Genomic DNA, 26,322 nt, shown 5'->3' with positions numbered 1-26,322 from the left:
ATACACAGCCAGCACTGACCTCACTCACCTTGTTCTACACAGCTGCTTAGTGTATTGTCATGTTCAACGTGCACCTGTCTGTATTGTAGTGGATATTGAAATATGTATTACATACCATTTAAACTTATGCCATTCACTGATTGAAATTCATGCTGAAAAAGGCCAGGTTTTGTGGACTGTGTTTAGTTTGTTATTGTAAAGTATAATCCTGATCATACACTGTGAATCCATACTAGAGAACCCATGCTTTCATGTCAAGTAGGTTCTCCACATATAGGGTGTTCCAAGAGGTTTCCATTGAAACACCAGTTTTACCACAGAAATCAGTATCAGTATCAGTATCAAACTGTGAAATCAGGAAATGACTACAAGAGATCAATAAATAATCAATAAATTACAACACACAGTTTGGAATAGAAATGGCTATTGAATGGACCGAGCGGCAGCATGAATGGCAGCACAATTGAGTAACAGGCTCCAGAACTCATGTAAGTTGACTCTCAAATATCCATCAGTCACTGTTGAATGTCTTGATACAAGCGTAGCTCCATTCTGTTGGATTTTATTTGAACATATTTCATTCACAAGGAAATACGCACAAGATCAAACAACTTATAGCAGTCTCCAAAATAGTGTTGGAATCAGTGTTTTATTAAGCTCTCCTGACCAGACTTGGCATGTAAAAAAACCCAAAACACTATTCAAGTGCAAAAAGTCCTCAAACTTTCATAATTACAACTTCTAAACAGACCAAGTGTGCCATGTCCATACAAGAACAGTTACTCTAAATTACTTCCAGCTGACCACTACTGTTGAATTCTGGCCATGACAGCACTCAACATTTTACTGGAACTTTAATCACTTGCTGCCATTGACAGTTCCTGAAAGTATACATATAACAGTATATTGGTGTAGTCTGTTATGGAACTAAAGCTTTCCATGTAAAGTTAACATTGCATCAGCATTGTTTCACCCATGTAGAAATCCTTGTTTAAAGAAGTAGGATATCGACTTGGGTTGACAATGGAAACTCTGATAAAGAACTGAAGCTTTCATTGTTCTATAGCTTCCTCATGTGTATAGACAGTGAATACCATACCACATTCTTAAAACTTTCCTTGTCCTATATATTCCCCGACTATATAGACAATTAATATAATGTCACAAACCACATGCTTTCCTTGTCCTATATATTCGCCACCTATATAGACAGTAAATACCATACCACAGTCTTAAAGCTTTCCTTGTCCAATAGATTCCCCACCTATATAGATAGTACATACCATGTCACAGCCTAAAGCTTTCCTTGTCCTATAGATTCTCCACCTATATAGACAGTAAATACCATACCACAGTCTTAAAGCTTTCCTTGTCCAATAGATTCCCCACCTATATAGATAGTACATACCATGTCACAGCCTAAAGCTTTCCTTGTCCTATAGATTCCCCACCTATATAGACAATTAATACAATGTCACAAACCACATGCTTTCCTTGTCCTATAGATTCCCCACCTATATAGACAGTACATACCATGTCATAGCCTAAAGCTTTCCTTGTCCTATAGATTCCCCACCTATATAGACAGTGAATACCATGTCACAACCTTATGCTTTCCTTGTCCTATAGATTCCCCACCTATATAGACAGTGAATACCATGTCTCAGCCTTAAGCGTTGCTTGTCCTATAGATTCCCCACCTATATAGACAGTGAATAGAATACCATGTGACAGCCTTAAGCTTTCCTTGTCCTATAGATTCCCCACCTATATAGATAGTACATACCATGTCACAGCCTAAAGCTTTCATTGTACTATAGATTCCCCACCTATATAGACAGTGAATACCATGTGACAGCCTTAAGCTTTCCTTGTCCTATAGATTCCCCACCTATATAGATAGTACATACCATGTCACAGCCTAAAGCTTTCATTGTACTATAGATTCCCCACCTATATAGACAGTGAATACCATGTGACAGCCTTAAGCTTTCCTTGTCCTATAGATTCCCCACCTATATAGACAGTGAATACCATGTCAAAGCATTAAGCTTTCCTTGTCCTATAGATTCCCCACCTATATAGACAGTGAATACCATGTCACAGCCTAAAGCTTTCCTTGTCCTATAGATTCCCCACCTATATAGACAGTAAATACAATACCACAGTCTTAAAGCTTTCCTTGTCCTATAGATTCCCCACCTATATAGATAGTACATACCATGTCACAGCCTAAAGCTTTCCTTGTCCTATAGATTCCCCACCTATATAGACAGTACATACCATGCCACAGCCTTATGCTTTCCTTGTCCTATAGATTCCCCACCTATATAGACAGTGAATACCATGTCACAGCCTAAAGCTTTCCTTGTCCTATAGATTCCCCACCTATATAGACAGTAAATACCATACCACAGTCTTAAAGCTTTCCTTGTCCAATAGATTCCCCACCTATATAGATAGTACATACCATGTCACAGCCTAAAGCTTTCCTTGTCCTATAGATTCTCCACCTATATAGACAGTAAATACCATACCACAGTCTTAAAGCTTTCCTTGTCCAATAGATTCCCCACCTATATAGATAGTACATACCATGTCACAGCCTAAAGCTTTCATTGTACTATAGATTCCTCATCTATGTAGTCAGTGAATGCTATGGGTGAGTTGTCATTCGGACCATAGAGGTGGACAGCAGGGTGATTGAGATGACATTCAGACCTTAGATTATCCAGTTATGACTGTTGTAGCAGCAACATGTGTGTTTGTGTTAGGACTGACCTTGCCAATAAATTAACATCACCTCCTCTGTAGGAAAGTGTGTAAACCTAGGAGTGGTAAAGGGCAAGATGTCTCTCTATAATCACCAAGTAGGTTCACATCATAACAGTGCTTCAAACATTTCCTGAGCATTTCAAAACTATTTCCCAGATAAGTGATTGTGCTGTGTACTTTAGCTGTGATAATAGTGGTCTTGCATAGCAGGAATATGGTAATGTGCTGGTAAATAAGTGAAAGTCTAGAGATAATTTTGTAAACAGATTGGAGCAAACATTGATTTGACCAGGTTTGCATAGGTAAGGGCTGAGTTAGTGGAGAATTTGCCACTCAGTAACAGTAACACAGTGATCCTTAGCAAAATGTGAATAGCATTCTTAGTCTGACCCTCAACTACTTGAATTATTTGTCATTGTCCATCTATGTTATCAGTAAGATCCTACCCTCTTACTTCATAAACGATCATTGATGAGAGGAAAGAATCACTCACAAATTATGGAAGTGGTTTACAGTAATCTTTCTGATTGTGACATTAAAGTGGAATGTTGAAGTTGTTGCCGATGTTGGTACAATCCATCACGTACTGTACAAGTGTTGTGATGGACTGTTACATGGAGTATGGAGGCAGAACCAGTGTGACTATGTGTTGGGTCCTGTGCAGACGTCCCTCCAGGGTGTTACTCGAGACAGTTTGATAAAGGTAGCACTGTTGGATTGATGTGTCAGGTCCATCCCCCATCTTCAGTCTTCTTCAGAATCAGGGCAGATTCATAAAGTTGTTTCAACTGCTGACATTGATGAGGTGATAGGTCACAGGCAATCTCCAAGCTTACATTCTTCAGAGTATCAAGTGGAATCCATGTTTTTCTATTATTGATCATGGTCTTGCTTTCCCTGATGTGACATCAATCACCAAGGTAACTGGCATGGCGGACATGACGTTTTTTAATTCTTGTGATTCACATGTTGGCTGAGAATGTAGTAGCAGATATGGGTGAATGTTGGTGGGTGGGTGGAGCGCACACAACACAACGCTACTTGTGGTCAAAGATGACAGCCACTTTATTTATCCATTAAAAAGGAATGTTTGAATAACTCTGAAAATATACAAAAATATAACTAAGTATTTGAGCATAAAGGCATAACATGGCTTACATATACATGTATTACACATTTTGTATATCGTCTTAGAATACAGCTAGCCCAGACAAAACACGTACTAGCATGAATACATCTTTAAATATAAATAGCAACATGAAAACTATTCATACATACATATATACTACTCAAAGTTTGGTAAGGATCATATAGTTCTTACATTATAAAATCAATATATGAATTGATATGACACGCAAATTTCATCACAATGTTGGACTGACCCCTCTTGAGCCTCAAAACACAGGTTAGGTAGGGAAATGCATGCTGCAATGATCATGAGTAGCACGTGAAGCATGGTACCCACATTTTTCACATTTCTGAGTGCTTGTCGTTGATTTGAATTTGGGCATTGTCTTTACATCTGACATCGTTTAAGTCACTGTTACTCTATGAAAATGCCTCCACAACGTCAAAGACGTCGTTTGACTGTTGAAGAATTGGCCAGATGCATAGGAATGCTCGAAAATGGTGCAAGACAACGTCACGTTGCAGAGCTATTGGGTGTCAGTCAGAGCGTTGTTTGCAGAGCTTGGAACCGGTATCAAGCTCATGGTTCAGCTTCTCATCGACATGGAGGCGCAGAGAAAGGTCCACCACGCAGCAAGATGACCGTTTTCTCTTGATTTCAGCACAACGTCATCGGTTTGCAACGGCGACTCGCGCTTAGAAATGATCTTCTGAATGCAACTGGAGTTAACATTTCCACGCAAACTGTGCGTAATCGTCTTCATGAAGCTGGTCTTCGTTCCCGGAGAGCCTGTATTCGCATCCCTCTTACTCAGCGACACAGACAAGATCGTTTGAATTGGGCCAGGGCTCATGTGAATTGGAGGGTTGTTGATTGGGCCCCTGTACTTTTCACAGACGAAGTCGAGGTTTTGTGTTGACTTCACAGATCGTGCGCGAGTGTGTGGAGAAGGGCAGGAGAACGATATCAGGACGCTAATGTTGCTGAACACGACAGATATGGTGGTGGGTCGTTGATGATTTGGGGAGGAATCAGTCGAGCTGGACGAACTGATCTCCATGTCCTAAGGCGAGGCACGATGACCGGAGTGCGCTACAGGGATGAAGTCCTGGATGTGTACGCGGGGACCATATGCTGGTGCTGTTGGTCCTGACTTCATCCTCATGGACGATAATGCACGTCCACATCGTGCTAGGGTGGTGGACGAGTACCTGGAACGTGAGACAATTGTTCGTATGGACTGGCCAGCTCGTTCTCCAGACCTCAACCCTATCGAGCATGTCTGGAATATGCTTCAGGTAGCGATTTCACGTCGTCCTGTACAACCAACCACCCTCCAGGAACTTGAAAATGTTTTGATCCAAGAATGGAACAATCTCTATCTTGCGTCCATTCAAAACCTCGTTGGAAGCAGGAGACGACGTTGCCAAGCTGTCATTGGAGCTAACGGAGGCCATACCCGCTATTGACACTTGTTTGTGCAGTGTGAAATGGAATGTGCAGAGTTTAAACAATTTCGTGATCATGAAATTACCATGCTTTTTATGGTACTCTCCCTTTACCTTAGGAGTACGCGATGAAATGTCATGTTTGCCAAATTTTTCTGTCACAATTTCTTGAAGTAAACATTTCTGAACATCAATCACTCTGTGTTGGTTGTCATTCACCTTTGTTGAAAGTTTTACAAGTGCTGAAAAATATGATCCTTATCAAACTTTGAGTAGTATATATCATTTATGACATTCAATGAACACATTACAAATATACATGAAGAAACTATATAGAGTTTATTACATACAAGATCATAAAATACACTTACCACTGTGTGGCAATGAGTGTACACAAGCTCTCATAGCAGTCAAGGATCATCAATCATCACGGATCATTCTAAGAAAAGTTAAAATACAACCTTGATAATACTAATAATGGTATATAAAATAAGTTATAATAAAAGCAACAAATATCACATCCACGCTCACTATTTCATACAACATTTTCATACGATTATACATTTACACAATATGTTAAGTCATAATTTAGTTTTAATTAGGTTTAGACTGGTATTTACCTACCGCATACACCATGTTTAATGTAAATAGCTAATTGATATTTAATGACATAAGTTAGATAAATTACACACCCAACCAACTGCACTGATGGTTGGAAAACAATAGATGCATTTAACTACACACCGATGCATTAATGTAACACTTCTTTAAGAAATACACTATATACAATACCATATATACACATACAATATATGCACTGACCTGAATAATAAGATCCTCATTACAATCCAGAAATGTTCCGCGAAAACACAAATCGTAGTGATCTGATTCCTCCAGAAAGATCTGTGTGACTGCCAACAGGTTATGTGTGACAGCCACCTTTAAAACTAAACAGACAATAGGTGGCAATCTGACCAGAGAAACTGAGGCAGAAGGACAAAAGAAGCTTGTGCAGAGTGTAAGCGCATGGGTCAGAACCTGGCCTCACCCAGTAGGGTGGCTATTGTTAATTGAGTAATTGCATAAGTGCAGGGATACATTTAACTGAAAGGGTTTGTTATATTTTATCTGTAAACTTAAAAAATCTGACACCTATACAATATACAATAACTATATACAAGTACTTAAAAGTGAAACTTATAAACTATGAAACTAATAATGATTAAAATATGACTTGGCCACAAGAATATGCCAACTACAAGACAGACAATATACTTCAGGCAACTGGTCAGCAATACACTTTATAAATACAAGTCTACTCTCAATGTAGATTTGAACTGAACATAGTGATCATGTGTCAAAGGTAGTTATGTTTACAAATGTTTTTTTGCTAGAAATGATATAATAGCCTTTGTGAAATGTATTACGGAATGATGTTGTATCACCGGTTTCTTGTGGCATGAAGACCAGACCAAAACATAAACTGAGCAAAATGTTTTCATCATTATGGGATATTTATATAGCGCACATATCCATGCACTACTGGCAAACAAGGATAAGTTGGACCGTCGCAGAGAATGCGTTTACGAGAAGTAGGCCGTGCACGGCAATGAGCAAACCCATTTGGTTTGTGAGAGGTAGAGCAGATGTAGGCTAGTGCACGTGCAGTGCATGATGATGAAATTGATGCCCTGCGTAGCTGCACACACCTTGCTCATAAGACTCTCACGTGATCAGTGTAGCACTACACTTGATCGCGGACAACCTGGGGCCCCTTAGCTCACAATGGCAAGCACCAGTGGGCGGCAATCATACATCCTAATATGGGTTAATTGTCAGGTTGGTGCTCAACTTAGCCTTGTTCGCCAGTAGTGCATGCTCAAGGCACTGGTATTGTTTCCCTCGATCACTGGATGTCAGTCTCAACAGCACATCTTATTATCAATCTCAACTCCCTGGGGATCATACAACTCTTGCAGCCACTAGGCGCACCAAGTTATTGCGGCTTTTCCATCCTTACAAGGTACCCATTCACACAGCTGGGTGGACTGGGACACATAGTCACACTACTTTGTCCAAATTTACTGCACATTGCTGTACCAGCAACTAGGTGTTTGCATGTATTCATGTGGCCACCATCTGGTCATTTACCAACGGATTTGTGGGTTCGTTTAAGTGCACAGGGTTGTGTACTGTACACTAGGGGTTGTGACAACAACGAAAAAGTCTGCACACAAAGTTGACTCCAAGGTTTTTACACCCGGTCACAGGTGGGCTCGATCCTGACACCTCAAGCCGATGATGTAGCTCCACATTGAACACCTTGTCAAGTGATTTTAACATGAAGACTGCTTGACAAGGTAATCAGTGAGAGTAAAGAAGAAGAGTCTGCAGCCATATTTCATTGTTGCCATATAGACAACATGCCATACAGAATACCATTGTTATAGGTATATTGTTAGCAAGACAAAGATACTTCTTACAGAAGGACATTTGGACATTTTCAATTAATTTGCTGTACAATGTTCATGAAATTTCAGGTTTTATAACACAACACTTTTAAACAATATTTTAATGACTTTTTGGAATGATAGGTATTGTTTGATTGTAGCCATTAAATCTCACTGACTTGTTTGAGTTGAAAAGTTTGGCTCAACAACAGCTTGAGTGGTGAAAAGTGCTCCTAAGTATTAATGAAACTTCACAACTACTGTTGTTACATTTATCATAGTATTTCAATTTTACACCTCATTGAAATATGGCAGAACATGTTTTTGTCTCATTTCTATGTAATCTTATATAATTCTATGTGCTGGCACAGCATTTGAAGTCAGTATTGAAGTCAACTTCCACCTGTTGTCCTCTGTGACTGAGCCATGGCTGAGCGCTGTAGTTGAAAGATGGATTACGTAATTCATGTGCAATAGCTTCACAGTTACATATGTTAATTCAAATACATAGATTGTTACATGTCAATTTTGCAAATTGAAACATGAGATTAATCTAGAAATGTGAGATTAAAAAACAGAAAGACCATCCCTAATGCACACACATGAATGCTGCTATTTTTGTAGCATGTTCCATTTTTCCCCAAATTGATAAACTTAGAATCTTAGATCCTTGTGAAAAAAGCCTTCACAAAGTGAATAAAGATGTAGTAAAATCTACCTTTAGTCTTTGAGATGTGTATCTAAACAACTGCTTGATGAGTAAGCGTTTAGTCTTTGTGGACTACCGTGGTGTCAGACCAGCTTGTGTTTCACTGGTGATAGTGTATAATAGATTCAACTGGATTGGAGGTGTCTCTCTAGAAGTCAATACTGTACATGACATGTCAGACAGATATTCCACTGATTCATCCACATTACACCCTTATTATCTACTTCATCCTCATTACCTCCCTTAAATGGGAGAAAATTATACTCGTTCGTCTGAAAAGACAGTGGAAGAACATATTTTTCGAAATAGGTGTATAAACTCATTTACAATACCATTAGGGCCTTGAAATTTATTATTATTACTTTAACTGTGCAAACTCATTGGGACTTCATCAATGAACTGTGAACATCATCACATGTTTTTGTATCAGATAAAGCTAGATCCTCAACATGTATACCACAGATTCATTGTGTTTCTCAGTAGTGAAAAGAATTTGAAAATCCTCCAGCCTTAATGTTAGGTAACAGCAGACTGTTCCAATACTGTCAGTAATCGGATTATAGTTACATCCACTTCACTCATACCTTATGAAAGTATGTTCTGAAAGTTGTTGGCAGACTGAACATTCCACTGATGCTGTCTTTACAGTCATGGTTTACTTGAATCATTGTAGAAATGTAATTATCATTATTATGATGGGAAATGATTCTTCAGTGGATCATGAACAGTCAATGAAGTACACAGCGTAGAGCTAGCAGTAATGTGATCAACTACACATTGCTCATTGTAACACAACCTGACCAGCAGTTCACTGAACACCCCGCCATTCAGTGTGCCACTGGCCTAACTACAACAGAGGAGTGCCAGTTTTAACCATATTTCTTATGAGTTTTCAGGATCTTACGATACTAAAATTATCAATAATTTGATCACCAGAATTATATCTAATGTTGTTGTTATGTGTGTAAACTCCTGCATTAAAGTATCCAAGCAAAACTAATTTAGGTTTTAGGTATTCATGTTACAGTTTCTAAGGAAACACTTAACACATCTTTTCCTTCCTTATAACTGTTCCAATATTGTTAATTTTCAGGAGATATATACATGTAAAATTGAATTATTTCACTTTTCAACCCAAACAATTTTGCACTAAAGTGGGGAAATACTGTCATGTCATCTTGTGTCCGTGCCATTGAGGAATGTAGACAAATTCAGAGACCTTAAATTTTTTACAAAGTAGAACTTTATGTTATTCAATGTGACCTGTTGAAATGGTTTGAAAGGTACTTTGAGAAAGTTGAGTACAATGGACATTATTACTAGTTTCAACAAGAAAGCTGTATTTGCTGGAATACCTCAGGGTCTGGTATTCAGGCCACTACTATTTCGTATTTATATCAATGACATTGTGTGTGATATTGACAGTAATATTCATTTCCTTGCTGATGATACTTCTCTGTATGACATTATAGAAGATGTAACTGCAGATGCTTCTTGTCTGATCGAGACCAAACACCCCATTAGGCTCAGGAGTGGTAGCTAACCTCAAAACGTTTAGTCATCTTGGCAGCGCCATTATGGAACAGCTGGGGAGGACCTCTTGAATTCTCATATTTGATTGGATAATGCTTACCAAAACCTTTCTCCTTACAAACTTGTATGTGTGTGGAAACATGTATGTACAATTATGTACTTAAGTATACAACAAGTATGTGAAAATGTAATTTCAGTTCAATTTATGTACTCAAACAGTAACAACCCTTACTGTTTCAGGCTAATTTCATGTAATACAAACAACAACTTCTCCCTTCTTGTCAGCCATGTTTTATGATACTAGTCTTACACTTGTGTATTTGTTGTGATTCACTTGATGATCAGTTAATGACTTTATTACAAGTATTAACTAGTGTGCATATCCAGTGTAACAAAGTAAACTGAATATCTTCAAGAAAACATATCACAAGTTAAACTGGACATCTTCCTGTATTCCATTGTCTCTTCAGACTCACCTAACTGGTGCAGACCGATTACATGTCTATGTGTTCATTTGAAAGGTTTAGATAAAACTACACATGACACTTTGTGTTTCTGTTTGACATGTTACCTGATATAATAATATTAATAATGTTCTGACACTACTGTTTGTATTATTATAAGTTGTATGGGAGCATTGTTGATATTAGCTGTAACAGATTGTTCACCAGTCCCTATTCCTTTATTGAATTATATATATTTAAATCATGTACAAAGTGTCATGCCAAGGCAATATATTTGGCATAAGTTTGGTCTCCTCGGTACATAAATTCACATATTCAGGTCATGGTCTGGCATACTCACACGACCCTCGTATGTGTTAGATTTTCAAGGAAAAGCCTCTTTTATTTATTCACAACACGTCTTTGGTAAGACTAGTTTTGAAGCTGAGAAATAACTGTCATGTGGAAAACATGTTTTGCTGATAAACATTCATTATGTTTAGAAATTTGAGGATAGTGTGAAATATCAGTTTGTGTTCACTAGTGTTGGTGTGTTGACATGTTGTTGATCAGGTCACAACACAAACCTATCCATGAAGGTACAACACTCGGTAGGGAGGCCTCTTCCTATGCCACTGGAAATAGTGGGTCAGGGAGACCCATCTTTCTGAGGCAAGGGAGTTAACCGACTTTAAAAGCTGAGTTTCCCCTATATGTCACCGAACTGGAATGTGTGGCCTGATGGTAGTGCTCGTAATGACTATGAAAAGTGAAAACCCATTCTATGTCGCTCCTATTGACCAATCATATTTCACCACAGATGATAACACTGGCATTTGTTTCAAACAACATGGTGGCACCAGTCAAGATGATTCCATTCACTAATCAAGCAGTAAATTGGGGAAAAAACGTGTATTATTATCAAAGTGATTTTAAAAAAATAACAAGAATTGAAAATATATCTGTTGTAGTGGTGGTCCGATTAATTGAAATAATCGAAGATTGGTCGTAATGACTAAACGACCAAGCAATCGATCATAATTTCTCATAATCGAACAGCAATAACAATTCTGGAACACTTGTTTCATTAACAATATTTTTCACATGGTTGGTTTTGTCTGTTACATTTCGTAAGCACTACAAGCTCGTTTCAAGTCATGATTGAATTTATCTTAAAGATTCCAAGAAAGTTATGTTCCTAACATACTAGTCATCCTTTAAAGATGTGAAATTTTGCCAAAAACCCCCAGAACAACTACATTTTATTCCCCCTTTTTAATGTGCATTAACAAATTTCATAAATTACGCTAACCAATCATCAATTATGAGATTTTAACCAATTCCCAACACTAATCAGTTGACATCCAGTTGAGAGTCCTCATGCTTTGTAAAACCTGCAATTAACTCTAATCTGCACAGCAGTTGTCATGTATTTTTAGAACCAGATGATGATCTTGTTGTGCTATTTTTTTATTGGATTATGCCAAGATTAGTCAGTACAGTCTAAATATAAGTAATAAACTCCAGTATATTTTGGCATGGATGGAAACGTTTATAGTAAGTTAAGTCTCCCTAGCTGTGGGAAGATGGTTAGAGATTAAACAACTCCACATATGCATCAGTGTTGATCAGAGTTCAAACAATTTGAAACATATGATAACATAAAAGAATGGTTTTATGTTGCCTGCTTGTGTTGCAGAGGGTATGCCAAGAGACACTCAGTGACCGGGCTGGACGCGCAGACCACCTACACATACCGCATCCGCTTCCAGCATGACGAAGACACCAGTGAATGGAGTGCACACACAGCAGTGTCCACCACAAGTAATATTCCTTGACAGACTTCATCTTGTAAAGCATGCCACTGCAAACTTATCATTTAGTAGTCCTGATGAATTTTTACCAGCCAGGGACCACAGGACCAGCGTAAATTTGGCACACTGTTCTTGTTCTAAATGTAATAATGTTCCAGCACGTGTATGTTCGACTTTTTGACAGTGGTATAAAAAAACAACTAACCAAGCTCTTAATCCTCACAAAGGTAGATGGTTCTGTCAATTTGTGTAAGATGAGCTGATTTTGCTCAGAGTGTAAGTGTAGAGCTAGATTACCTGTAGATTTAACCATACTTAACTGAAAACGTTTGCAGCATGAGGTTCTTATATTACATTGATCAAGCTGAATAACATAGAAAACACAGTATGTTTGTCTCCATTTCTGAAACATTGAAAGTATCAGTTACACTCCTAACCTTAAGCCTCCCAGTTTGACCAAGACAGCTGTGTCTTGATTCCTAGTGTATTGTTGTGGTGAGGAGTGTAGGCTTCTGACTTGTTAGTGGAAACATGCTGATGCTTGTACATTCCTGGCATACATGTTATTGATGGTATTTTTCCAGAGGAGCCACTGACGGGAGAACATCTTCACCGTGCTGTTATACGCAAAGATCTGGCAGACATCGAGAAGATCCTACAGTCCGGGTAGGGAAAATACCACTCAGCTCCGATGTTGTTTAAGTTTTTAATCCCCGACAACACATTGTTGTTGTTAAAATGGACACTGTCAGTCAATGCATCTGTCCATCAGTCAATGCATCTGTCCATCAGATGCCGTTTCAGGAGCTGAAAACTGTACAATATTTCTTTACCAAACTTGGCACATAGTCATGTCTAGGGGGAACTGGTGACTTTTGTAAGTTTGGATTAAGAAATTAAGTTTCATTGACAGCATCATTTACTTACTGGCAGACCAAAAGTGTGAGAACTGCTTGTTGCTGGAGTAGATCTCGAAAACCAATAGTTCTTCACCAAACTTAGTACATAGATGTAGTGGTAAACTAATGCTTTTTGACAGTTTGGTATATTTTAAAAGAAACATCTTTTGAGTGACCATGGCAAGTTCATATGTCAGACTGTGTTTGACATATTTAAACAGTGTTTCCCCCTCCCTACTCAGCATCCCCTATCAGCAATATGTAGCATGGACAGTGTTTCCCCCTCCCTCCTCAGCATCCCCTATCAGCAATACGGAGCATGGACAGTGTTCCCCCTCCCTACTCAGCATCCCCTATCAGCAATACATGGATGGACAGTGTTCCCCTCCCTACTCAGCATCCCCTATCAGCAATACGTAGCATGGACAGTGTTTCCCCTCCCTACTCAGCATCCACTATCAGCAATACGTAGCATGGACTGTGTTTCCCCTCCTACTCAGCATCCCCTATCAGCAATACATAGCATGGACAGTGTTTCCCCCTCCCTACTCAGCATCCCCTATCAGCAATACATAGCATGGACAGTGTTTCCCCCTCCCTACTCAGCATCCCCTATCAGCAATACATAGCATGGACTGTGTTTCCCCTCCTACTCAGCATCCCCTATCAGCAATACATAGCATGGACTGTGTTTCCCCTCCCTACTCAGCATCCCTATCAGCAATACATAGCATGGACTGTGTTTCCCCTCCCTACTCAGCATCCCCTATCAGCAATACATAGCATGGACTGTGTTTCCCCCAGCATACTCAGCATCCCCCTATCAGCTACATAGCATGGACAGTGTTTCCTCCCTACTCAGCATCCCCTATCACAATACATAGCATGGACTGTGTTTCCCCTCCCTACTCAGCATCCCTATCAGCAATACATAGCATGGACTGTGTTTCCCCTCCCTACTCAGCATCCCCTATCAGCAATACATAGCATGGACAGTGTTTCCCCCACTCAGCCCTACTCAGCATCCCCTATCAGCATGGACTGTGTTTCCTCCCTAATACAGCAATACATGCATGGACAGTGTTTCCCCTCCCTACTCAGCACCCACTATCAGCAATACGTAGCATGGACAGTGTTTCCCCCTCCCTACTCAGCATCCCCTATCAGCAATACATAATATGGACAGTGTTTCCCCCTCCCTACTCAGCATCCCCTATCAGCAATACATAGCATGGACAGTGTTTCCCCCTCCCTACTCAGCACCCACTATCCTGACAAGACACAGTACCCCGGGTATACTGTTTCTGAGACAGTCAGTTCCTTTATGCACGTAATGCCAGACACCAGACAGGGCAATATGTACCATCGTTTAACGTATGATGTGGACATGGGTCCGACCATCCACTTTTGGGGAAAAAGTAAATCTAGTATTGCATTTGGCCTCTCAGGGTACGTGGTGTGATGTGTGTGAAGCTATGTACAACACACCTCTAGGGTCCAGGTACACACTCACACACATTGTAGATCATGTATCCTGTGTTTGAAGCTATGTACTACCCACCTCTAGGGCCCAGGTACACACTCACACACATTGTAGATCATGTATCCTGTGTGTGAAGCTATGTACTACCCACCTCTAGGGTCCAGGTACACACTCACACATATTGTAGATCATGTATCCTGTGTGTGAAGCTATGTACTACCCACCTCTAGGGTCCAGGTACACTCACACACATTGTAGATCATATATCCTGTGTTTGAAGCTATGTACTACACACCTCTAGGGTCCAGGTACACTCACACACATTGTAGATCATATATCCTGTGTTTGAAGCTATGTACTACACACCTCTAGGGTCCAGGTACACTCACACACATTGTAGATCATATATCCTGTGTGTGAAGCTATGTACTACCCACCTCTAGGGTCCAGGTACACTCACACACATTGTAGATCATATATCCTGTGTTTGAAGCTATGTACTACACACCTCTAGGGTCCAGGTACACACTCACACACATTGTAGATCATTAATCCTGTGTGTGAAGCTATGCACTACCCACATCTAGGGTCCAGGTACACTCACACACATTGTAGATCATGTATCCTGTGTGTGAAGCTATGTACTACCCACCTCTAGGGTCCAGGTACACACTCACACACATTGTAGATCATGTATCCTGTGTGTGAAGCTATGTACTACCCACCTCTAGGGTCCAGGTACACACTCACACACATTGTAGATCATGTATCCTGTGTGTGAAGCTTTGTACTACCCACCTCTAGGGTCCAGGTACACACTCACACACATTGTAGATCATGTATCCTGTGTGTGAAGCTATGTACTACACACCTCTAAGATCCGGGTACACACTCACACACCTTGTAGATCATATATCCTGTGTCTGAAGCTATGTACTACACACCTCTAAGGTCCGGGCACACACTCACACACATTGTAGATCATGTATCCTGTGTGTGAAGCTATGTACTCCCCACCTAAATATTGTCGAAAATGTGTGACATTGTGCCTTTAACATTGAGTGGTTCAGTAAGATAAATATGTTGTTCACTGACACCCCACTCACCCCCACCCACCCATCCCCCCGCACGCAGGGGTTTATTGTACCCACTATATTTGTTTACATAAACAAACATAGAGGGTTCATCAACCCATGCTCTCCTCGTACCCAGTGAACTACTCATAGTATATGTATCATCCTCGGTAAGGACCACATTCACATACAGAGGATCAGTGCAGAAATGTATATGGCTCATTGGTAATTTGTGTGTCTCGACTACAGTCTGCTTAGCTGAATACTCATTTGGGGAAGTTCTATAATGGAGACAATGGATAATAATTCAAAAAAGTTTTGAAGCATAACCCTGACTTCTGAAAATGTTGAATTCTGGTTCTTTTGTGATACATTCGTGTTTTATGTATACAGACTGTTTTGAAGATCATATTTAGGTTTTTATAGAACAAATTTACCATTCTATATTACACACTGCGGCGGATACCATAATTGCCAGTGTCAACAAAACCCTTGTTGAAAGACTGGATGTATTAAATGACTACTCTTAAACGTGTATGAATGGAAATGGGATTAGTTTAGTTTGGTTACTGCAGGAAACTGAGAAGTCTGGTAAGTTTATTTTGTCAGATGGAAAACTTGCAGGGCTATCTACACCCATAAACTTCAACTGTTCCGGAGCGTTGTTTGTAAACAATAGTCTGTGACCAATGAGCTGGCCCGGGTTCTGCTTGCCTTATTCTGCAAGACTGACCACACCCTCCTCATCAAACTTTTCTCTACTTTGTAAACAGGAACATTTAATGAGAAAAAGAACAGACAGGCCTTTTGATGTGCTCCACATATTGGTTTGCAACTGTAACTTAGTAAGTTGTCATTGGTTCTCTGTTGGGCTCCAATGACAGCATGTGGAGGATAAACATGCAAATGGCAACAGTTTTTCACTTCACGGGATATTTTCTCAATGAAAGTTAATGACTTGTGTTGCTCTTGTCTCGTCGAATTGAAATTGATGACAAATGCAGTGAATGATTTGACACTAGTTGGCAGCAAGGAACTCAGTGAGAGTGCTTGGTTTCATGGGACTGGGGCTTATTTATATTGTTATCTTGGCTTTACAGATAAACACTCAGTAGTAATCTAATCAAGCTGATGATTAGTATTTTGTAACCCACCCTAAAGGGAAACACTCAAGCTTCTTCTTCAGTTTACCTCTAACAAAAAGCACATTTGAAGCCAGTTTCCTTTGCACAGCGCTTGTGTTGTTGGCTGTACTGTTGTTTTGGTTTGAGAGCTGAATCATACATGACCTAAAGGTATGATGCCATAACACAGGAAACATTTCATGCATGATTTGAAACAATTTTCATCCAACATCAAACTTAAATCAAGAACTCTATACACATGTACAATGGAAACTGTTTGTAAGTCAGTGCCCTTATCAAACTTAATGTTTCACTTTATGGTACATAGAGGCATTGAAGGGAATCTCTCTGTAACAAGCACCAACTTGTCCCATTCTTAAACTTGTGTCCATACTTTGAACCTGAGACTTTATGAACACCCTGGTGAGACCATGTGTGAGACACCCGTGTACCTGTGTTTGCTGCTGTTGCTACATGTCAGGCTCCAAACATGCTACAACATATGGGGATACTCTCAGTACATGATCCATAGCTTGCACATACATGAAAACATGCAAATGGCGATTGTATAATTATGGTGATTATATATTTAATAATGGGGATTATATGTGCAATAATGGGAATTATATGTTTAATATTTGGGATATTAAGTATAACAATTTGTCATTATACATGTATTTTGGGGATGATAAGTGATAATGTGAATTATATGTGTAATAATGGGAATTATATGTGTAATAATGGGGATTATATGTGTAATAATGGGGATTATATGTACACAGAAAAAAGTAAATACAGAGACATTGCATAAAAGATTTTTTTAAAGTTATAAAATAACCCTAAATAAACATGTACCAATATACTTTGCATGAAACTTGATGCCACGTATCGCGTGGTACGTGCACTTTGTGCACAATGAACTTACTCACTTTTTGCATGCATTTTAACACCTGAAGTCTACAGACCTGAAATTGAAAATTGAAGGACGGTTGATTATTCTCTAGCCTCTGAATGTTGTGGAAAACATGTTAATTTCAACCTAAATTGTGAGTATGTCATACAACGCCTTACAGAAAATCAGTGTCTCATGTTGTGGAAATGCTGGAGACTGGAATGGCCAAATATGGAGGGGCCAGACATTTTGGTGTCCATCGAAACACTGTCTCATCTCTATGAAGATGTTTTCAACATAATCGGGAACACAAGAGATTTGCCTTGGACCTTCCGTCCACGTGTGACGTCATGTCAGCAAGACATCAACATTCGGGCCCATCTGAGGTGCAGACAGCATCTATGGTACAGGCGACAGTTTGGTGGCGGGGCGTTATGGTAAGGGAGGGGCATCACATCTCATGGTCGGACACAAATTGTCATCCTCAATGGCAATCTGACAGATCTACGACACAGGGATGAGTTGACTGGGGCTCATGTGCAGCCATTCATTCAAGGACAGAGATGTAACTTCATGCTTCAGCAAAATAATGCCTGTCCACATGTCGCTTGTGTTGTGACAGACTTCCTGAGACAGTAGAACATTCCAGTACTAGCGTGGCCAGCTGTTTCTTCTGACCTGTCCCCTATCAAGAATGTTTGGGTTGAAATGGAGGAGCATTTACATCAGTTTACAACAGTTACTGTTCAGTTTTACCTGATGATGGGGCCTGGGGCCAGAACAAGCCCTGAAACGTTGCACTCATAACCCAGAAAAATCTCTATGTTCATCAAATAGCATCTTCTAAAATGCCAATCAAGCATCATTTACATCAAGCCAAGAATCAGCCATTGACGTTAACTGAATTGGAACATTCACCAAGCTTTCTTCAATCGCTTAGTGTCGTCTATGCATCGTTGTAGTCAAGCGTACATCAATACTAATGGTGGACACACATAATATTGAATTTGTGAATTGACATTTCACACCACATTTCTTCAAGGGCGTGTCACAATGCCTATTGTCAAATCATACTGATTTCAATATTATCCTGTCAACAGTTAATATGTAATAATGGAGATTATAGCTATAATAAGCCCCAGCATGCTTAATTGGTTCTTGTTGTTTTTCAGTTTCCTAGTTATGGATAGGCCACAGAAAATTTGAGTTAAATGTATTTAGGAAAATTTGTTGTGAGGATCTAGTGTGATTGTTTGTAGACTAGGCCAGTTCATCTGGTTTGTTATGAATAATCATATAACCGACAGACTTATATAGCATTTTGCTTTCATCCTCTGTTCCAGTAATTTTGTTGTAATTCCACTGCTGGCTAATTGCAAGAATGTTTTTCCTCTGTTTTCTGTAATAACATGTTGTATCTTCAAACTATGAAGCACTAAGTAAAGCCTGAAATGTTAATTCAGTTATTTACATCTGTTTGGAGCATCATTGTTACACACATACCGTGGATGAAATCAGCTGTTTTGTTTAAGTAGAACCTCTCTGGTGTCTAATGTGTGTTGGCACAGTCATGTCATGTGACCCTTATGGTTACCTATGTAAAGGCTGAAGTCAGGTTCAAGGTACCTTTCTTTGTGGGTGTGACAAGCTGACATCCAAAAGGGCAGTAACTCTTGGTGGCTTATTGGCCTAATAGAAAACACCTCTGAAGAATCTTTGAATTTAAAGCTTTAGATAGAACCAAACTGGGATATATACATTTATGATAGCCTATGTTTCTCAATAATTAATTCATTACAGTCTTTTAATCCTGAGACTTGGTAATTATTGGATCTTTTTATTATTATGTTTGCCGTGATGAAAGGCACAGACCATTGGTTGTTCAGTGTGTTTTTAAATCAAGCATGAAATATTTTGCGAATATGATGTTACACCTTTAGTTCATTTCCAAATCAATTCCGAAACTAAAACTATAGAGCTCCATACAGATATCCTGGCAACGCAAAAAGTGCTGAGGGAAAACTTGCTTCAGTCATGTTTTTCATTAGAGGCAAATTGAAGAGGAAGCTTTTGTGTTTTTCCTTACGTATGAGTGACAAGATTCTCATTGCCAGATTGATTAGAATCGAAGCCAGAGGTTATCAAAGCCAAGATAACAATGTGAATATGTCTTGATCATATGAAGCCAGTCAATCTCCTTGTGGTCTCTCCTCTGTGACACCATCACATCTTACACAGCCCAGACAGTAATGTGTTTCATCTGTTTCACTGTTGGATGAGTCAATTCATTTAGATAAACATATGTTTACATGGAAACTATTTCCATTTGCATCAACACATGCAGTCATCAAAGTCTTTCGGACAACTAGCAATGTGTAATGTGTAAACAGTTCATTCTACCACAATGTATATAGTGTTATAAAGTACACTTTTGCCCTGAACTATTATAGTTAAAGTATGAGGACACTTGCGTCTGAGTGCTTTAACCTTTGAATAGTTCAGTGCCTCAATTAACAATCAGTTACCTAAATTAACAATCCTTGCTGAATTAACAGTCGGTGACCTAAAATAACAATGCTTGCTCAGGGCTAACTGGCGTGCTGCTTTATTGATGTAGCTGCACTCCTGTGTTAAGACACACATTACCAGAAAAACAAAAAACCCAGTTTGATGACGTTTTACGTTCGGGTTAAATATCTTCTCCAAATTAAGTTAAGTCAACTATATTTTAATTATATCTCTGATTAACGAACACCATATGGGGCAATATGAACATTGCATTACTACTACCAACAGAAGTTTAGATTAGTACATCCAGATGAAGCTGACTAGTCACACGATATTCCACGGTGGATTCTGGGAATGTCAACATTGCGAACATTGCTGTGTTGCTGTTTAATTGTGAGTTGAACTGAGAGATTTCCGTCGAAAAACATAAACATAATGTTTCCACCAGCTGAAAGAAGCAACTGCAAACCAAGAAACGGGGTGCTACGAAGTAGTTTACTGTAGGAGGGTGTACGAGGCGGTGACAACTGACATGCATCGTGATGTCAGTTACCAAAGGTATGTTTGATAGTGAGAGGGCAGATGAGAATGGCATAGTGACGTTAATACAATGTGACGTCATGCAAAAAGTGTATTATATCACCTGATAAAGTACCGTCGGCACCTTTGATCTTTTAGCAAAACATCTCAGAAATAACTATTCATAACAATATGTTCACTAATAGGCTTGTAGCCTTGTGATTTACCAGCAAACACAAGGTGATGGGGTAGCCTTGTGATTTAAGTACCAGCAAACACAAGGTGATGGGGTAGCCTTGTGATTTACCAGCAAACACAAGGTGATGGGGTAGCCTTGTGATTTACCAGCAAACACAAGGTGATGGGGTAGCCTTGTGATTTACCAGCAAACACAAGGTGATGGGGTAGCCTTGTGATTTAAGTACCAGCAAACACAAGGTGATGGGGTAGCCTTGTGATTTAAGTACCAGCAAACACAAGGTGATGGGGTGATGGGGTAGCCTTGTGATTTAAGTACCAGCAAACACAAGGTGATGGGGTAGCCTTGTGATTTAAGTACCAGCAAACACAAGGTGATGGGGTAGCCTTGTGATTTAAGTACCAGCAAACACAAGGTGATGGGGTAGCCTTGTGATTTAAGTACCAGCAAACACAAGGTGATGGGGTAGCCTTGTGGGATTTAAGGTGATACCAGCAAACACAAGGTGATGGGGTAGCCTTGTGGATGGGGTATACCAGCAAACACAAGGTGATGGGGTAGCCTTGTGATGGTGATGGGGTGATGGGGTAGCCTTGTGATGTTACCAGCAAACACAAGGTGATGGGGTAGCCTTGTGATGTAAGTACCAGCAAACACAAGGTGATGGGGTAGCCATTTACCAGCAAACACAAGGTGATGGGGTAGCCTTGTGATTTAAGTACCAGCAAACACAAGGTGATGGGGTAGCCTTGTGATTTACCAGCAAACACAAGGTGATGGGGTAGCCTTGTGATTTAAGTACCAGCAAACACAAGGTGATGGGGTAGCCTTGTTATTTACCAGCAAACACAAGGTGATGGGGTAGCCTTGTGATTTAAGTACCAAAACACAAGGTGATGGGGTAGCCTTGTGATGTAAGTACCAGCAAACACAAGGTGATGGGGTAGCTTTGTGATTTCAGTACCAGCAAACACAAGGTGATTGTATATTCTAGTGATTTAAGTACCAGCAAACACAAGGTGGTTGTATAGTCTAGTGATTTAATTACCAGCAAACACAAGGTTGTTGTTTAGTCTAGTGGTTAAAGTACCAGCAAACACTAGTGGTTAAAGTCCCAGCAAACACAAGGTGATTGTATAGTCTAGTGATTTAATTACCAGCAAACACAAGCTGATTGTATAGTGTAGTGATTTAAGTACCAGCAAACACAAGGTGGTTGTATAGTCTAGTGATTTAAGTACCAACAAACACAAGGTGGTTGTATAGTCTAGTGATTTAAAGGTCACATGCAACCAAAAAATCAAACATAATTAAAACACAATATCACTTATTCATGACATATAATATACATTGCTGGTTATGAAAAAACATATAAACAAAATTATAAGGGTACAATCGCAAATCAAAAGTGCAATATTGTGTACTTCGGTTTACTTCCCAAGAAACGAAGCAGCCGGGATACCGAACCCAGTCAGAGCGGGTGGGTGTGCACTCAAGTGTAACGACTGGTTCATTTGCAGATGCCCTCACGGGTCATTGTGTGTGTATATATAGAGATGTTGGGTTTTGTAAATACATGCTCATTTTTTGTGTATAACATTTTGCAATCAACAGACATCATAACATGTCATGTGTTCAAGTATCACACCTGTCTGTCTGTGTAATTACATAATGTGACAGAGACCGAACTCGGGCCATAAATCAATGCATTTTGTTTATGGTGTACAGCCTGATTGGTGTTAAGTTCAAATTGCATGTGGTCAGTGATAGCAGCTGTGTATTGAATATTGTCATTAGCAGACAGGCAGGCAGACACACAGGTGTCAATAAAACAAGACATTGAGTTTAGTCTGTGACAACGACATATCTATATCACAGTTGGAAATTCTGTCAACGCTAAATAATGGCATTGCTTTTAAGTATCGAACTGAGAAAGTGACTCGGTAAGAAGAACGCGTGTGGTGAAATAGACAAATGAAATTATATAAACAGTTAATTTACTGTCATAACATATAAAAAGCTCGCGCCTGTGAGATATCAACAAAACATTAGAAAAATAGCTCACACCAAAGCCTTCACCGAGTATTCACCGGACAACCGCTTCCAAGCTGCGCGAACCTACTTCACTGCGCACGTGCTATAAGCGCAGCCCAGCTGTTGAAACCCGTTTTCCCCAGAAAAGTCTGGGGAAAATTAGTGAAACGTTTGAACTCCGATTTCGCGCGGTTTTTTTCATCGCGTTATTTTTCAACTTTATAAGTTGAATTTGCATTTTTGACGATTTGTTTCGGTAAGTCCATACCGAAAGGTATCAGAATCTGCAAAGTTGTGTTTTACGTTGCATGTGACCTTTAAGTACCAGCAAACACAAGGTGGTTGTATAGTCTAGTGGTTAAAGTACCAGCAAACACAAGGTGATTGTATAGTCTAGTGGTTTAAGTACCAGCAAACACAAGGTGATTGTATAGTCTAGTGGTTAAAGTACCAGCAAACACAAGGTGATTGTATAGTCTAGTGGTTAAAGTACCAGCAAACACAAGGTGATGGTATAGTCTAGTGGTTAAAGTACCAGCAAACATGGTAAGGTGAAAGTACCAGCAAACACAAGGTGATGGGGATAGTCTAGTGGTTAAAGTACCAGCAAACACAAGGTGATGGGGTATAGTCTAGTGGTTAAAGTACCAGCAAACACAAGGTGATGGGGTAGTCTAGTGGTTAAAGTACCAGCACAAGGTGATTGTATAGTCTAGTGGTTAAAGTACCAGCAAACACAAGGTGATGGGGTAGTCTAGTGGTTAAAGTACCAGCAAACACACAAGGTGATTGTATAGTCTAGTGGTTAAAGTACCAGCAAACACAAGGTGATGGGGTAGTCTAGTGGTTAAAGTACCAGCAAACACAAGGTGATTGGGTAGTCTAGTGGTTAAAGTACCAGCAAACACAAGGTGATGGGGTAGTCTAGTGGTTAAAGTACCAGCAAACACAAGGTGATTGTAGTCTAGTGGTTAAAGTACCAGCAAACACAAGGTGATTGTATAGTCTAGTGGTTAAAGTACCAGCAAACACAAGGTGATGGGGTAGTCTAGTGGTTAAAGTACCAGCAAACACAAGGTGATTGGGGTAGTCTAGTGGTTAGTCTAGTGGTTTGGAAAAGTACCAGCAAACACAAGGTGATTGTATAGTCTAGTGGTTAAAGTACCAGCAAACACAAGGTGATTGTATAGTCTAGTGGTTAAAGTACCAGCAAACACAAGGTGATTGTATAGTCTAGTGGTTAAAGTACCAGTAAACACAAGGTGATGGGGTAGTCTAGTGGTTAAAGTACCAGCAAACACAAGGTGATTGTATAGTCTAGTGGTTAAAGTACCAGCACAAGGTGATTGTATAGTCTAGTGGTTAAAGTACCAGTAAACTCAAGGTGATTGTATATTCTAGTGGTTAAAGTACCTGTAAACACAAGGTGATGGGGTAGTCTAGTGGTTAAAGTACCAGCAGACACAAGGTGATGGGGTAGTGTAGTGGTTAAAGTACCATCAAACACAAGGTGATGGGGTAGCCTAGTGGATTGTGCTTCACCCATTATACTGAATGCACAATTTCTGTTTTTCCCAGATGTGATATTGCTGGAATGTAGCAAAAATCTATACTTGCTCAACATTGCCATGATGGAAAACAGAATATCTTCAAAGAGAACATTCATACATTGAAAAATCCAGAAAATTTCCAACATCCTAATCTCAAAAGACAACACTTTTCAGGAAGTGCTATATAGAGTTGATCATTACACAATTAGCTGAACTAAAATACTTAGATGTAACATGTGGTAATTATGAGTTGTATGCCTCACCTAGTCTATAAAATACACATGGCTACTTATTATAAGATGGTAGTCTTTAATATTTTTTAGAACATAACAAACTCTAAATTATGAAAAATAGTTCCATTCTGCCACATGCTGGCATCTGTAAGTGAACCAGGGGAGAGTTGATTGGCCAGACCAGTGTACTGTCAGGTACCCTTCCTGGGATGTAGCTGTCTCTTCATGTCTTGCCAATCACACTGTCATTAAGCATATGCACCGATTGCTTTGATAAAGGACCTAATGTGTACTTGTTGACATTCAGGACATGTGAAGACAGTAGTACACGCAAGCTAATTCCACAATGTGGGCAGTTGTTCATAGTTAATTGGTGAGCCACAACTTCATCAACTGGTTAATGTCAACATGCAAGCATACATCCACAAATGAAGGTAAATATTTATGAGGTCCTGTGGGCAAAATAGGAACCTATGATTGTTGGTTCGAGTTCTGTTCCTTGTTTCTTAACATAACAGCTAGACCTGTGGGTTTCACCTGTCGTACACATTGAATATCTACAATATTTCAGGCTTCAAATGCCTTCCTTTTTGAGCTCAATGCTTCATGATATAGCTTGAATAGACATCATCCTCACTTACTCTTTCACTAAAGATTCTCAGAAACCTGTAACAAGGAGATTAAAAGAGGTGGATGGATCCAGGGAGAGTGATGGAGGTGGATGGATGTAGGGAGAGTGATGGAAGTGGATGTATGTAGGGAGAGTGATGGAGGTGGATGGATGTAGGGAGAGTGATAGAGGTGGATGGATGTAGGGAGAGTGATGGATGTAGGGAGAGTGATGGAGGCGGATGGATTTAGGGAGAGTGATGGAGGTGGATGGATGTAGGGAGAGTGATGGAGGTGGATGGATGTAGGGAGAGTGATGGAGGTGGATGGTGGATGGATGTGTTACATGGAGAGGAGGTGATGGAGGTGGATGGATCTAGGGAGAGTGATGGAGGTGGATGGATGTAGGGAGAGTGATGGAGGTGGATGGATGTAGGGAGAGTGATGGAGGTGGATGGATGTAGGGAGAGTGATGGAGGTGGATGGATGTAGGGAGAGTGATGGAGGTGGATGGATGTAGGGAGAGTGATGAAGGAGCGACGAGATGCGACTGGAATGGTATATGATGGACGTGCGGATGACGCAGGAGCGACAGAGGTGACGGATCCAGGAGCATTTTATGCGATGCATTTTATCCGTACGTATGAATGCGACGCATTAATGGTATGAGCGACATGCGTGACGGACCTGCATATGACGGATGCGACGGATCCCGGTTACGGCATTGATGCACCACGCAGCATATGACGATGCGACGATCCAGCATGAAGATGCGACGATCCAGTACATCGTCTCGTTGCGAATGGTAAATGTCGGACGTCTGTACGGCAGGTGACGATGCGTCTCGACGGTATTATTGCATTTTATTATCTGAAAGTATTATTTACGATGCGTCGAC

General features: G+C 39.9%; 1 protein-coding gene across 2 annotated transcripts in view; it reads left to right on the top strand.

Moving 5' to 3' along the window:
* The window catches only part of LOC124285583 (fibronectin type 3 and ankyrin repeat domains protein 1-like), a 110,595-nt gene that overhangs the window by 13,673 nt on the left and 70,600 nt on the right, over positions 1-26,322 (top strand). For both annotated transcript variants that reach the window (XM_046721837.1, XM_046721838.1), the window contains exons 3-4: positions 12,187-12,311; positions 12,886-12,967. In XM_046721837.1, the coding sequence (XP_046577793.1) occupies positions 12,187-12,311; positions 12,886-12,967 (207 nt within the window). The remainder of the gene's footprint in view (positions 1-12,186; positions 12,312-12,885; positions 12,968-26,322) is intronic.

The sequence above is a fragment of the Haliotis rubra genome, unplaced genomic scaffold (assembly GCF_003918875.1).
Source record: "Haliotis rubra isolate DU_JTF1 unplaced genomic scaffold, ASM391887v1 Scf363, whole genome shotgun sequence".
Classification (NCBI taxonomy): domain Eukaryota; kingdom Metazoa; phylum Mollusca; class Gastropoda; order Lepetellida; family Haliotidae; genus Haliotis; species Haliotis rubra.
This window is presented reverse-complemented; position numbering and strand designations above follow the sequence as displayed.